The 16038-nt window shown below is 41.8% G+C and overlaps 1 protein-coding gene across 1 annotated transcript; it reads left to right on the top strand.

Moving 5' to 3' along the window:
* The first annotated feature begins 7339 nt into the window (after nt 1-7339).
* On the top strand, nt 7340-12175 carry LOC134005603 (uncharacterized). The gene is made up of 10 exons (XM_062444524.1): nt 7340-7401; nt 7722-7822; nt 8167-8316; nt 8742-8941; nt 9056-9165; nt 9505-9598; nt 10397-10741; nt 10861-11041; nt 11220-11341; nt 11844-12175. The coding sequence occupies exons 1-10, from the start codon at nt 7340-7342 to the stop codon at nt 12156-12158; spliced, it is 1680 nt and encodes a 559-aa protein (XP_062300508.1). The 3' UTR covers nt 12159-12175.
* The last annotated feature ends 3863 nt before the right edge of the window (nt 12176-16038 follow it).

The raw sequence follows: 16038 nt of genomic DNA, 5'->3' as shown, positions 1-16038 counted from the left end.
TAATCACAAATACTCTCCATATGTCGGTTTTTCTGGTAATATTTTTTTTTTGTTAAAACTCATTATATTTGTTAACCTCTTCCACATTTCCAGACCTGCCAACCTTGAAAAAATGTTATGAGTACAACAACCCCCCCCTCCAATTTAACATTTTGTATTTTAAAACAAAAATCAAGTAACCACTCGTTTTTTTGGGTGGATTCAATTAAATCACTCTTCTTGGTTTTTTACTCTGGTAGCTTTTTTTGCACTTACAGTGACATAAGGATGTAGTTGTCACCTCCAGTTTTCACCTGGTTCACTGTGTGAGCAGTACACACTGATGCTCAGCCCCACCAGGTGAAACATATAGCTGTTTAATACAAAGATTATCATCATAGCCATAAAGAAAATCTCTCATTAAGACTTTTTTATATTGGACCAACCAAAACACGCAAAATGTCGCTGCTGTGTACTTTTCATCAATCAATCAATCAATCTTTATTTGTATAGCGCCAAATCACAACAAAGTTATCTCAAGGCACTTTACACATAGAGCAGGTTCTAAATCGTACTCTTCAGGTTTTAATTTTAAAGAGACCCAACATTCCCACATGAGCAAGCACTTAGTGACAATGGCAAGAAAAAACTCCCTTTTAACAGGAAGAAACCTCAGGCAGAACCAGGCTCAAAGTGGGCGGCCATCTGCCTCGACCGGTTGGGGTAGGGGGGAGAGAGAGTAAGAATAGGAGAGAGAGAGAAGCACATAGTTCATAAACATTGAAGCTAGAAGGTCCGGGACTGGAATCTGTCATCCGGACGTCTACAGGCCCAGATCGCCTGTGAGAGGAGAAAGCACAGACAACTTCGGGGAAGAAGTGTAGGTTACTGAATGCATTAATAGTACATGAATGTTATTGGATATAGATGGATGGATAGAGAGAGAGAGAGGAGGAGAGAGGAGCTCAGTGCATCATGGAGGTAGGAGTCCCCCGGCAGTCTAAGCCTATAGCAGCATAAACTAGGAGCTTGCTAACTATAAGCTTTATCAAAAAGGAAAGTTTTAAGCCTGCTCTTAAAAGTAGAGAGGGTGTCTGCCCTCCGGACCGAATCTGGGAGATGGTTCCACAGGAGAGGAGCCTGATAACTAAAGGCTCTGCCTCCCATTCTACTTTTAGAGATACTAGGAACCACAAGTAGGCCTGCGTTCTGGGAGGGCAGTGTTCTAGTAGGTACATAAGGTACTATAAGCTCTTTAAGATATGATGGAGCCTGACCATTAAGAGCTTTAAAAGTGAGGAGAAGGATTTTTCTGATTAAAATAGGCAGACCTTGAAATTTGTTTTATGTGTGAATTAAAGGACAGATCCTGGTCAAATATAACTCCTAGGTTCCTTACAGTAGTACAGGAGGCCAAAGTAATGCCATCCAGAGTAGTTATATCATTAGATAATGTGTTTCTGAGGTGTTTAGGGCCAAGCACAATAACTTCAGTTTTTTCTGAGTTTAACAGCAGGAAGTTACAGGTCATCCAGGCCTTTATGTCCTTAATGCATGTTTGTAGTTTAGTTAACTGGTTGATTTCATTAGGCTTTATTGATAGATATAATTGAGTATCATCTGCATAACAATGAAAATTTATTGAGTGTTTCCGAATAATGTTTCCTAAAGGAAGCATATATAAGGAGAATAGTATTGGTCCAAGCACTGAACCCTGAGGAACACTGTGTTTTACTTTTGTTTGCATAGAGGATTTATCATTAACATTTACAAACTGAAATCTATCTGACAGATAGGATTTAAACCAGTTTAATGCTGTTCCTTTAATACCAATTAAATGTTCAAGTCTCTTTAACAGGATTTGATGATCAATAGTGTCGAAGGCAGCACTAAGATCTAACAGGACGAGGACAGAGAGAAGTCCATTATCTGATGAAGTTAAGAGGTCATTTGAAACTTTTACCAGTGCAGTTTCTGTACTATGATGAGCTCTAAATCCAGACTGAAAATCCTCAAATAAGCTATTATTATTTAGAAAGTTACACAGCTGATTAGCAACTGCTTTCTCAAGGATCTTAGAGAGAAAGGGGAGGTTCGATATGGGCCTATAGTTGGCTAAAACCTCTGAATCAAGAGTTGGCTTCTTAAGAAGTGGTTTAATGACAGCTACTTTAAAAGACTGTGGTACATATCCTGTCACTAAAGACAGATTGATCATATCTAATAAGGAAGTGCTAACAGAGGGAAAGACTTCCTTAAGCAGCCTAGTTGGAATCGGGTCTAAGAGACAGGTTGATGGTTTAGAGGATGTGATCATTGAGGTTAGTTCTATAAGGTCGACTGGAGAGAAACAGTCTAAATAAATATCAGGTTTAACAGCAGTTTCTAAGTTTCCTATGTTAGAGGATGAATCAGTGTGTATTGAGGGCAGGAGGTGATTGATTGTGTCCCTAATAGTTGAGATTTTATATGTTTTAAGACTGTCTTGCCAGGTTAGGTAAGATTCTTCTGATTTAGTGGAACGCCATATTCTTTCTAGTTTTCGTAAAATTTGTTTTAATTGTCGAGTTTGGGAATTATACCAAGGAGCTTTTTTCTGTTGTTTAATTACCTTCTTTTTTAAAGGAGCGATGGAGTCCAGAGTTGTTCTCAGTAAGTCTGCAGCGCTATCAACAATACAGTCAATCTGGGGGGGACTGAAATCAGAATAAGTCATCTCTGTTGTATTGATACATGGCATTGAGCTCAACATTGATGGAATTTTTTCTTTAAATTTAGTGACAGCACACAGCAAATGCCAGAGAGTTAAAATCCCAGAGTTTTGATGACGAGAGTAGAAATTTTACACTTTGGTGTCAAATGGGCACAAAGTACACTTCTCAGGTTGCACCATAATCTCTCTGTGGTGTTCCTCGATGAATAGTGTTAGTGTAGAGTTATTGTAGTGTTTATTTTACAATGATGGACTCCCACAGAGTTATAGTTTGGTCTGATAAGATGGCGCCCGTGTTGGCAAGCCGTCCGCCTCGCTCCTTCGCTGTTATGTCTGTTTTCCTGCTCCTACTGCTTTTTGCCTTCGGATATGTTTCTGCTCTGCTGGCATACGACCGCCAAACCCTCCTCGACCTCAGGGCTTGGTCAGAGTCCCTGTTGCCATCTGATCGCCCACTTTTCGATCAGGAAACACCGGTGCTGGCGGACATTCCCGATCACCTGCGCCGACTGCCTACTGTCTCTCCCCGGAGGGATCGTGACCAAAAGTCCCGCTCCAACGGACCCTGCGGCTCCAAACACCGATGCCGGCTGTCATGCCCTCTCCCCCAGAGAAAGCGCTCTAGAAGACGTGGGAAACGTGCCGGTGTGATTGCCCGTCTCAAAGCTCACCTGAGAATCTTTTCCTCGGCTGAGCTGCGCGTAGGATCCTCTCCCCCTGCCCGGTTCGTATGCAGCCGATGGATCCGTCCTATCTTCCCGGAGCCAGCGCCGCTCATTACTCCGGTAAACGGACCCGCCACCCTGGCACAGCTTAAAGCTGGAAGCTCGTGGAGAAAGTTTATTTACATCCAGCCTCCCGACACCGGCTCCATCTCATCCACCTGGCTCGCCGCTCTTCCTGTCGCATCGCGGATACGTCATCACAGTGCCGCCACCGCGGTAAGGAATATTGCCGGGAACATCGCGAGACTGTGCCATGCTGTGCGTGATGAAAAGAGAGGTGTGGATCCCAGCCTGCTCTGTCCCATCCAGAGGTCTACTGATCAATCCCACATTAAAACTGAACTTTTTAATGCCCAGTCCCTGTCAAATAAATCAAGCCTGGTTCATGATCACATTCTTGATAAAGATATAGACCTGATGTGCCTCACTGAGACCTGGCACCAACCTGAGGTTTTTTCATCATTAAATGAAGCCTGTCCCCCTGGATACAGTTACCTGCAGAGGGCTCGCTGCACTGGCCGAGGTGGTGGCCTGGCAGTAATTTACCGCGACACACTCAAGCTGTCTCCTCTGTCTCTACCTGATGTGTCCTCGTTTGAATATCTGGCCTTCAAATCAAAACCCCCTTCCAAGATTAATGCTGTACTGATCTACCGGCCGCCCAAACCACACCCATCCTTCATCACAGAGATTCACGACCTTCTCACCTCGCTCTGCTCTCTATCCTCCAATAACATCATACTTGGTGATATGAACATTCACATTGATAATCCCTCCTCCCCCCTGGCAGCTGATTTCCTTCATGTACTGGACTGTCTCAACCTCACACAGCACGTTGATGCACCTACACACACCAGAGGGCGCACTTTAGACCTGGTCATCACAGACTCTCCTTCCATCAAAGATCTGTCAGTATATGACCTGGGCGTCTCTGATCACAGCATCATTTCCATGGACATTTCCTGCCCATCTCTCCTCCCCCAGCCTAAACGCAATATTCATTTTCGCAACATAAAAAACATCAACCCTGCCATCTTGCACTCTGACCTCCAACTGCTGGCCTCAGTCAACCTTCCATCAGTCAACAAATCGGTCGATCACTACAACCATTCTCTTCGCTGCCTCCTGGATATACATGCCCCTCTCAAAACAAGAACTGTGTCTTTCTCCCGCACTGCCCCCTGGTTCACGAAAGAACTGCGCAAGATGAAGGCTGCTGGCCGTGCCATTGAGAGGCGTGTCAAATCATCTGGCCTGGTGGTACACAAGCTGGCCTACAAAAACCACCAGAAGGCCTATGCAGCAGCCCTTAAAGAAGCCCGGTCCATCTACTACTCCAACATCATCAATAACAGTCCAGGAAATTCAAAACAGCTGTTTTCCACCATAAACTATCTCCTTAATCCCAAAAACCAAACCCATACAGAACCCACAGTAGAACACTGCAACAGGTTTCTTGCACACAAGATAAATTCCATCCGGTCCCAGCTCTCAGGCTCCCCAGCTCCATTTCTGCCATCTGCCTGCCCTCAACCTGCACTTTTCAGCACCTTTGCTACAGTCACACAGACCGAAGTTGAGGGTTTCATCAAAAAGATGAAGCCCTCCACCTCCCCCCTGGACCCCATCCCTACAACACTCATCAAATCAAACCTGTCTGTCATAAGCCCTCTTATCACACAAATAATAAACCACTCGTTAAACTCCGGCCATGTCCCGCCCTCACTCAAAACTGCCGTTATCAAGCCTCTCCTGAAGAAACCCAACCTCGACCCAGAATGTCTCTCAAACTACCGGCCCATTTCCCATCTTCCATTCCTGTCTAAAGTGCTTGAAAAAGCTGTTGCCGCACAGCTACAGGAACATCTACAACTCCACTCACTGTTTGAAATATTCCAATCTGGTTTCCGCACTGCCCATAGTACAGAGACAGCATTGTTGAGAGTTACCAACGACCTTCTCATCTCTGCCGATTCTGGATCCCCCTCCCTGCTCATCCTTCTGGACCTTTCAGCGGCTTTTGACACTGTCGACCACCATATCCTCCTAAGCCGCCTCCACACCGACATTGGTCTCCATCATTCCACACTGGACTGGTTCACCTCTTACCTCGCCAACAGGACAGAGTACATCAGCCTGGGCTCTGCCAGGTCCCAAACAGCCCCTGTTACATGCGGTGTCCCCCAAGGATCTGTCCTAGGACCCCTCCTTTTTATTCTGTACATGCTGCCACTGGGTCGTGTCATCAGCCGGCACGGCATCTCTTTTCACTGCTACGCCGATGACACTCAGTTGTACCTCCGAACTGACCCCAACCTACGTTCAACCCCGGTCCACTCATCATCACCTACTCTAGCCCTCTCCAACTGCCTGGAGGAGATCAGGGCGTGGATGAGTCACAATTTCCTCCAGCTGAACAGCTCCAAAACCGAAGCCATACAAATTGGTACCCCTCATCAGGTCCAGTCATCACCCATAACCACCATCTCCTTCTCTGGTCAAGACATCCCCCTCTCTACCTCAGTTACCAACCTCGGTGTGAAGCTGGACCCACAACTTACCTTTGTAAACCACATCAAACATCTGTACAAAACCTGCTTTTTCCATATCAAGAACATTTCTAAACTCCGCCCATTCCTCACCTTCTCTGATGCTGAAAAACTCGTCCACGCCCTGATCTCCTCCAGGCTTGATTACTGTAACAGCCTGCTCATCGGTATACCCAACAAACACCTTCAGAAACTTCAATTCATTCAGAACTGTGCTGCCCGAACTCTGATGAAAACCCGCAAATACGACCACATCACCCCCATTCTTCAGAACCTACACTGGCTTCCCATAACCTCAAGAATCCAATACAAAATCGCCCTCATCACCCACCTTTGCATCTACAGCAACGCCCCGCAATACCTCAAAGACCTCCTTACCCCTCACTCATCCACCCGTAACCTCCGGTCCCAAAGCACCAACCTCCTCCATCAGCCCCGCACACGACTCCGCACCATGGGAGACCGAGCCTTCTGCTCCACTGCCCCCCACATCTGGAACTCCCTCCCTGAACACCTACGACAACCCCAGTCTGTCGATGCCTTTAAAAAAGGGCTTAAAACTTTTTTGTTCAGACAGGCTTTCCCAGGTCGTTCCTAGATGTTTTTATTCTCTTTCTGCACTTTCTTCTCCTCTTATAGCTATTCTTTCTTCTGCTGATTTTAATCGTGTCTGATTTTAATCGTGTCCGATTTTAATCGTGTCTGATTTTTCTCTTAGTCTTTTGTTTATTTTGTTTTTTGGTTTCTGTAGCACTTTGAGATTACTTTATGAAAAGTGCTTTACAAATAAAATTTATTATTATTATTATTATTATTATTATTATTGCTTGATTGAGTCTGCCCCGGCCGCACCGAGAGTTAGGTTTCGATTTCGTCATCAGCTCTCCAAGCCCTCTCATTGGTTGAATCCAGTCACATGCTCTGAGCTCTCCTGGAGTGCAGCAGCAACGGCACTAACCAACGACTGCCAGACAGAGTACAGCTCGCGGGACGCAGGTAAGAAACTATAAAGTGAATAAATAATGCGAAATATCAAGTATTTCAATCCTCAAAAGTAATTTACCGTAAATAACAAAAAACGCTAATGTTTATAGGCAAACACGGTTTCAATTTAGTTTAGCTAACTTGCTATATCAGTTGTAAAGTCACTACAAATGTTTAATTTATCAGAATTAATATTGTGTTTGTAATGTTAGCCACGGTAAAGCAGGTTATTTGACAAAGAAAACACAGAATTGGTTTAAAGTTAGCTAACCCCCCTCCCCCTCGGTGGCTAGCTACCGAAGCTAACGTTACTTCAAAGCTTCCGACTCCCGCTCGAAATTAGCTGCTAGTGGGTAACTGTGCATGATACACACTTGCTAGCAGAGAAAATGAAATACAGTCCGAGCAAAACGCTGGAGCGTCGTGCCCATACTCAGTCGTCGCCGTCAACGTGAGCCACGAGCCACCATGATGAGAACGGAAGCTTAGCACGTGTCTGAGCAGAGGTCAGCACTGTGGCAGCTCCACACGAGGCTAGCCGTCCTCACCGTGGCAAAGCCCTCCTGGCCCCTGTTGCCAGCGACGGCCGGGTATGGGTCCGACGGTCCAGCGCTTTGCTCGGACTGAATTTCCTTTTCTTAGTTGATAGGTGTGTCTGCCATTTCTCCCGGTTTGACGGCGTCCAGTTGTAGAAAAGAAATAAATCCTGGACAAAGCCTGACTTTGCACTGTGTCCACTGACATTACACTAATTGTATGTTTGTGTTGTAGTTGTGGGAGGTCTGCAGCAATGCTGTTCAAAGTGCAATACAAAGGGAAGAAGAAGTACATCAAACTAAATGGAGCCTCACACTCGGACTTTCTCAAGGAGGGTAAGTTAATGTCTCTGCTTTTTGTAGCCTAAAATATAGGTAGATTGTGTCATTGGGCAATGAACAGCCATTCCTAGCTCCAATAAGAGATATACTTGCAGCTGGCCACAGTAAGGGTTTTAAAGACATATTTTGCTTTAACTTTAATCATTTTTCCTCAGTACCGGAATCAACTCTGGAAACTGCTTTCTTTTCTTTTTGGCATCATGCTAGTCTACAGTGCTGTGGCCCATTAAGATAGAAAAACTAAAAACTGTATTTCCCACTTTGTCCTGTGTATGTGGTAGTAAGATGAACAATAATGCACCCCAAGCTTTATTTAATTTTTTTTTCTGTATTCAAAGCTAAAATGAAGTTCAGTATACCCACTGAAAAAGATACATATGTGCTGGATGACACTGGAACAGAGGTCGATGAAGAGGTCTTCAGTGACATTCTGGAGGAAAAAACCGACATCCTGTGGACCATTGTTGACACTCTTTCAGTTACTGGTGGTAAGTGGTCATTTGATCAAATTGTACTTTGCAAGGTTACAGTATTATCGTGTAACCATTGAAATGGACTTTACAACACAAAAATTATTGGTTCTCAGCAATATCCTGTTTAAATTTAATTTCTTTTATTTTTCATTGTTTTCAGAACCGATCCATTTACCTATGAAACATGTCAACTGATAAGAATATTGACCTGAGCACTCAGTTACCAACTAGTAGACTATCTGTCATGGACTAAATTGCTTAATATGTGGCCGTATCAACCACAAAAATTGATTGTAGCCTATTACTGGTATTAAAAAACAAAAACAGATGCACAGTTTTACGATCCCATGCTCTCACCTACTCTCAATTGAAACTGTGGGTCAATTGATGAAATCATTAGTAAAACATGATTTTGAAAATGATGTGCTCCCGCTTTTCAGACTCGTCTGCATCTTCATGCACAGACACCTTGTCACTATCATCACGCTCATCAGAGAGTGATACTTTTCTGATGTCTCCAAAAAGACATTACGTTGATGACATCTTTCTGACGTCTCCAAAAAGACCATGCATTGATGATGGCATTCCAAAGTCCCAAAAAAGTCAGCATATTGATGACAGTTCTTCACAGGCCAAAGAGGTGAGTTTTTTGTACATTCTTTTGCCATGTTCTTATTGTGTTTTTGACATCAAAATTTTTTGTTTGGCTTATTTTTATTTGTTTTTAAGCTTGTCAAGAGTTCTGGAACAAAAGCCTGGAGGGGAGAAAATACTTAAAGAATATGCAACAAAAGGAGAGATGAAGGATCGAACACGCCGTGAACTTGTCAACATTGTTGTCGCTGATATGTTGGAAAAGTATGGGTAAGTCAAATGCTTCATGGTGCACAACTCAGTCAAGAGTATATTCATAGTATTTGATTGTTCATAAAAAAACAGGTGGTTGTAATCAAATGAGATTATCAGTAAAGGACAACAATGGCCAGTAAACGGTGGCCTTGCATCATATGGCTAAGTAATGCCATGAAAATATCAATATTCTAATCTAAACTAATCATTACCCATCTGCAAGACACACAGTCTTATCCATGCAACTTGTATATTGTTTAGTAGTTCATTTGAGTTGACATGTCTATGGTCCCCATTGTAAATTGTCATACAGCCTTTTTCCCTGTCAATGCAACCTATCGTTTACCCCCACAGAAGAGCTCCGCCAAAGGACAAAAGAACACAATATGCATTGGGGATTGTGACACTGTTCCCTTCTCTAAAAGATCCCTACTCGAAAATGGGCTATGTGAGTATATATTTTAAAGAGAAGTAAACCAACTTTTCAAATTATAATAATAAAAATATTGTTGTTTCATAGGAGCAATAGAGACAGGTTTTTCTTGTGCAGGCAGCAAGGGGGGCAATTAAAGCAGAAGTAAGTGGTCCGGTCGTTTTCGCTAATGCTGCGTTCCAGGCAGGCTTTTGAAATCGTAAATTACAGCTTCAAGTCACAACTTACGACTTTGTAGCGTTCCAGGCAACCCACTCGTGTTTTTCCGACCTGTTTTACCGGTGAAAGTCACTATAACGGCCACTCGTAACTTCCGACCGGTGAACTCGTACCAGATCGAACTGGTATGACTTCACGGTCGGAAAAATACGAGTTTCCTTGAACGCACCATAACAGTCCTCGTCGCTACGTCACCACATTCACGGCGTTCCTTGGCTGCACACACAGCCCTGCAAGCCGTTCTCTCTCCTCATTGGATAAAAACTGTAGGATACGATAAATGTTTTCTCTTCGGCTCAGAGCAGAGCAGAGGGACTGAGAGACCCGTGTTTCAGTCCAAACACTCTATGTAAGTGATTGCTGTCGGAAGATATAACTATTTAAGACTTATAGTAACACAAATATATCACTTACTTCTGCTTTAACATTCTTGAAAATGACAGTCAATCCAGTACTGTGTTAAGAGCAATATTTTGTTTGTAAATTTTGTTGATAAATGAATAATGTTTTGATGCATTTTCCATCTTATAGTTCCTTTCACTAGGTGTCTAATCATGCTTAAATTTCTTAATTTTTTTTCAACATTGTTTTTAGGAGCATTTCTATGATGCAGATAGCAACGAGGGCTACATTGCCTGGAAGCTCAAAAACACACAGCGAGAACTCAGCGGCGGCAGTAACAGTGGAGTTCGGAGAAGGAGCTCTCAAACTTCAGACAGCAGTGGACCGGAGTTGGAGAGGGAAGTAACTAAAGAGCAACAGCTGGAGGGAGACCAATGCTGCGAGGCCGTATCTCTACTGAAACACAGCACAGACAAAGAACAGATCTTGATAAAAATGAGAGCAACCTTCCAACACAGACAAAAGTTGATCCATGATCCTGAGCGATGCAGCACAGTGCTTACAGTTTTCCCAAGATTCCTTGACACAAAAGGCCTTGTAAGTTCACATGAATTATGTTAATTTCCATCAATAACAGCTTTGTAAAGATGAAAATGGTAACTTCCTTCCATTGCCACCATAATCAAGTACACCTGCACTTGCTTCTTCTCCTTTAGGTTCTACAGGACTTTGAGCTGTTGTTTGGAGCACAGACTTCATCAAAATTCTTGGAGAAGTGGGGAACACTCCTGAAGGCGAAAGTAATCGAGCAAGCCAAAAACCTCAGTAAGACACCCCAGCTTGACTATCTCATTCAGTCTGCAGACGAGAACCCTGATGAGGATGACGAGGTCCCATGTAAGTGACATAAATGAATTCCCTGTGTATATCTGCCCACCATTTCAAATGTTGTCTTATTGACTGTGACGTGGTTGTGCTTATAGCACTTTTATTGACAAGAGCCATATGAATGTTTATATTGATTTGTCAGGTGCATCTCATGCTGAAATTAGAGTTTCTCCTCCCCTCTTCTCAGGTTGGGATAGTGACATGGCCTCAATCCTCCTGCTGGTCTACCTCCTGCCACCAAGTGGAAAGAAGGGAGCCGTGAAGATCAGTATCCGGGAAGCTGTGGATCATGTAGTGAAGTTTCATAAGGTTAGTGTATCCAGATTTCCATTTTGAAACGATCCAATATCAACGAGTGGAATCCACACTCCAAAAACAAATGAATGTTTTGACCAATTATCATTTCTCTTGATACAAAGGGACTTTCCCAAATGTATTTTCTCACAGGGAGAGAGAGTCACAAGATGGGGTAGCATGACAACATACTGGATAAAGTAAATTTCAGTCAGCAAATATCTGAATCTAAGAATATAGTTAAGAGGGTTTACTTAATCTGTTGGCAATAAATATAAACACATTTTTATAATTGCGGTACTTTATAAATAGCAATACATATAAACACATTTTTATAATATTATAAATAGCAATTAACATAAATTCATTTACATCTTTAATTAAAATTTTGATTAATTCTTTCTTTTCTTTTTCCTTTTGAAGTGATTCTTTAACTGTGCTATCAGATTTCTGTCTGACTTATCCATAAAAAAAAATGATGTATAGCGTAGTTATACTTTTGATTGTTATCTTGCAGGCGGGTCGCAGCCTTCAGGAGCACTCTGGTCCAGCCCAGCGGAAGCAGCCCTACATCCTGGCCGTTGGCATGACAAGAAACAACATCCATGAATACTACATTGCAATGGATGGTGAGCTCCTTCCCTGCAAGGCCAAGTCTTCCCTGTCAGCCTTTGATGAACTTTTCAAGACACATTATGTGTTTGGCATCTCCTATGACCAGGCCCTAAACAGCATGTACACATTTGTGCAAACCACCATCTACAATATCGATGTAGGGCTTTCTCATGAAACTCCCAGAGTCAAGGACCTTAGGGCAAAGCTCCTCAACTGAAGTTGTGATGTACAAATGCTTTGTTTGCCAGTCTACTTTTGTCACCATCCAGCAATTGCTTCGTCATCTCAAACTTACACATGCCTTTTTTCCCGGCAAGAAGTTTCATTTGGTGTGTGACCAGAATGGATGTCGTCAGAGATTTTGCACTTTTTCAGGCTTCAGGAAACATCTCCATTCTAAGCATAGTCCTGAAAGTCTAGTTCAAATTGATAATGAATCTGTCACTCCTTCAGTTGTTGTATCTGATCAGCAAACAATGTCAGCTTTAATTTCAGAGCAACCAGTGAATTCTCAAAGCTGTAATGAGACTAGGCAACAACATACCCAAGAAATGTGTGCATCCCTTATTGCAAAACTCCAAAGCTCTGGTGTGGCTACTAATGTCATAACGACTGTTGTTGAAAATATGGAGGAGCTTGTAGAGGAACTGCATTCAAATGTTAAAGATGATGTTGTCAAATTACTCCCAAATGTTGAGGACATTAGAACAAAAGTTGATGATTATTTTGAAAGCCTTGAAAATCCATTTAGCAAACTGAACACTGAGACAAAATGGAAAAAACATTTCAGTGAGAAATGGGGTCTTGTAGAACCTGTTGAGGTCGCTCTAGGGGTGAGGTATGACACCAGAAGGAATCGAACCACTGGCACATACGATCAGGTTCCTGTGACAGACAAATTTGTGTACATTCCTCTATTGGAAACGCTGAAGTTTATATTCAACAACAGGGAGATTTTAAATCATATTTTGCAGCCTTGTGAGAAGACTGGGTTTTATAAAGATTTCTGTGATGGGAGCTATTTTAAAGGTCACTCTCTCTTCTCTAAAAAACCAAACTCTCTCCAAATACAGATATTCTATGATGATTTTGAAGTGGCAAATCCACTAGGATCCAAACATGGTATCCATAAGATTGGAAGTATATACTTTATTTTACGAAATCTGTCTCCAAAGATAAACTCAGCGCTTATGAATATTCATCTTTTGGCACTTTTTCATACAGAGGATGTAAAGAAGTATGGATTTAATGTTATCTTAGAACCCCTTGTACAAGATCTGAAAGTGCTCGAGTGTACAGGAGTTGAAGTTCCTTTCTCTGATGAAGCAGTTTGTGGAACAATTGCACAGGTGACTGGGGACAATTTGGGATTGCACTCACTACTTGGGTATGTAGAATCATTCAGTTCAAACTATTTTTGCCGCTTTTGTCTGGTAGACAAACAAACCTCACAGACAGTTTTCAGTGATGATGATCCAAGAATAACACTCCGCAATAAAGTACTGCATGCTCAGCATTGCAATGACTTGAAAGCAGATCCTACACTGCCATCAACATTTGGAGTGAAGCGAACATGTTTACTCAATGATCTACAGTACTTTGATGTTTCTGATAACTATGCTGTAGACATTATGCATGACATATTGGAAGGAGTTGGGCAGTTTGAGCTAAAGTTGCTTTTTGGTTACCTCTCAGACAACAACATCATATCCAAGACAGATATTTGTAACAGGATATATTCATACAATTATGGCTTTGTTGAGAGAAAAAATCGACCAACCAGAGTAAACTTGGAGCAGACTGGAAATGGAATTGGTCTCAATGCCATTCAGACATTTAGCTTGATCCGGAATGTGCCCTTGATATTTGGAGATGTTGTACAAGAAGGAAATGCACATTGGAGACTCTTGCTGCTTCTGCTGCAAATCATGAACATCATATTTTCTCCTGTCATTACTGATGGTATGACAGTATGTCTGAAGCATCTCATTCTTGAACATCATAAACTTTTCAAAGAGCTCTATTCACATCGCAGATTGATTCCTAAACATCACTTCATGATTCATTACCCCAGTTCCATTCGAAAAATAGGTCCAATTCTTCATGTTTGGGCAATGAGGTTCGAAGCCAAACACAGGTTTTTCAAGAACACAATCAAAAATTTCAAAAATATAACAAAGTCATTAGCTAAAAAACATCAGATGGCTGTGGCATACCACTGGGAATCAATGCCATTTAAAAGTATTAACTGTGGTCCAGTAAAAACTGTTCAGCTTAATGCCTTGGCAAATGGTGAAATAATTGCTGAAGAACAGCAGGTTGACTTGGACTGTGAAGTTGATGTGACATCTTGGATCACTTGTTTTGGGACAGAGTATCGCCCAGGCCTTCTGGTTTGTTCAAACATAGAGGAGTATTTCCCAGTATTCAGTCAGATAAAAGACATTGTTGCATTTAATGGAGACTATTTTCTTGTAGCAGAAGATTTTGAGACACTTAGTTTTGCAGAGCATTTTCATTCTTTTCATGTCAGACAGGGTAATCCTGAAAATGTATCCATGCTGAAAGTTGATGATTTGCCCATGTTTAAGCCATTTGATCTGCAGACAACGTATGGTTTTGACAGAGATGATCAGTATGTGGTGCCTGTGCATGTTTTTGTATAAGAAATGTGTCACTGAAGTGGTAAGATGCTTTTTTTTTCACCATGGCTCCATAACTTAAGACATGTTTTATGTCCTAACAAGAGTTGACTGTTCACTTCAACAACATTAAGACAAGATACTTGTTAACAATAATAATAAAGATGTTATATTTTCAAGAAACTTTTGTGTGGACTATACATTCCTGAAGTGTTAATAATTAACCTCAAAGGTGTTGGGTGTACACCAGTCAGAGTACATTCTCACTCTCAGAGTGTTAAATAATCAGCTCTGAAAAGTGCTACAAATTACTTACTTAAGAGTATATCTTTTACTCTCTGGGAGTTCTAGGTTTACACTGCAAGTGTCAAAAAGCACCAAAGTAGTGTCTAAAAGTACCAGTGACAGAGTACAATTGCACACTCAGAGGGTTCAAGTCCAACTCTTTATTTTGAGTATATATTTTACACTGTTGTCGGTGTTCAGTGAACACCGAACTCTTGGACCTATATATACACCGAAACTGGAGTTAAATGTACACTTATAGAGTACAATATACACTGGGAATTTTGCTGTGCACCATCAGACAGACATCTAGTAAGAACATGTCTGTCCAGTGGTGTATAGTCCAGTAATAAAAATTCAAATGTTATGAAGTAGTGGTCTGATAAAGAAGGATTATGAGGGAAAACTATTAAATGTTCAACTTCAATACCATATGTCAGAACAAGGTCGAGGGTGTGGTTGTAACAGTGAGTTGGCTCATTCACATTTTGAGAGAAGCCAATTGAATCTAATAATGCAATAAATGCAGTGTTAAGGCTATCATTCTCAACATCCACATGAATGTTAAAGTCACCTACTATAATTATTTTATCAGTACTAAGGACTAAATTTGATAAAAGCTCTGAGAAGTCAGATAAAAAATGGGCGTACGGGCCAGGAGGACGGTAGATTACAACAAATAAGACTGGCTGTAAAGTTTTCCAGGCTGGGTGAGAAAGGCTGAGAACAAGACTTTCAAATGATTTATAATTAAGTTTAGGTCTAGGGTTGATTGTTAGGTCTGAGTTAAAAATGGCTGCAACTCCACCTCCTCGGCCGGTGTCTCGAGGGATGTGGGTATTGATATGACTGGGGGGAGTGGATTCATTTAGACTGACATATTCATCCTGACGCAGCCAAGTTTCAGTAAGACAGAATAAGTCAATATGATGATCTGATATTATATCATTGATTAATACACCTTTAGAGGAGAGAGATCTAGTGTTTAAGAGTCCACATTTAACTCTCTTATTTTGATGGTCCATTACTGGAGTGGTATTAATTTTGGTCAGGTTTTTATGTATCGCTCTTCTATTAAAAGCTGTTTTAATTGGTTTAGGAGGTCGGGGGACAGACACAGTCTCTATATGTAATTGGGTGGGTAACTGCTCTAGTGGAAGCACAGAGAAG

This window comes from Scomber scombrus, chromosome 23, assembly GCF_963691925.1.
Source record: "Scomber scombrus chromosome 23, fScoSco1.1, whole genome shotgun sequence".
NCBI lineage: Eukaryota > Metazoa > Chordata > Actinopteri > Scombriformes > Scombridae > Scomber > Scomber scombrus.
This window is presented reverse-complemented; position numbering and strand designations above follow the sequence as displayed.

What these genes read in the sequence shown, in the direction of transcription:
- LOC134005603 (XM_062444524.1), top strand. Translation starts at nt 7,340, where the DNA reads ATGAAATACAGTCCGAGCAAAACGCTGGAGCGTCGTGCCCATACTCAG. An exon ending in ACTCAGTCGTCGCCGTCAAC is followed by an intron (nt 7,402 to 7,721) that starts GTGAGCCACGAG and finishes TTTGTGTTGTAG; the next exon opens with TTGTGGGAGGTCTGCAGCAA. An exon ending in CCTACTCGAAAATGGGCTAT is followed by an intron (nt 9,599 to 10,396) that starts GTGAGTATATAT and finishes CATTGTTTTTAG; the next exon opens with GAGCATTTCTATGATGCAGA.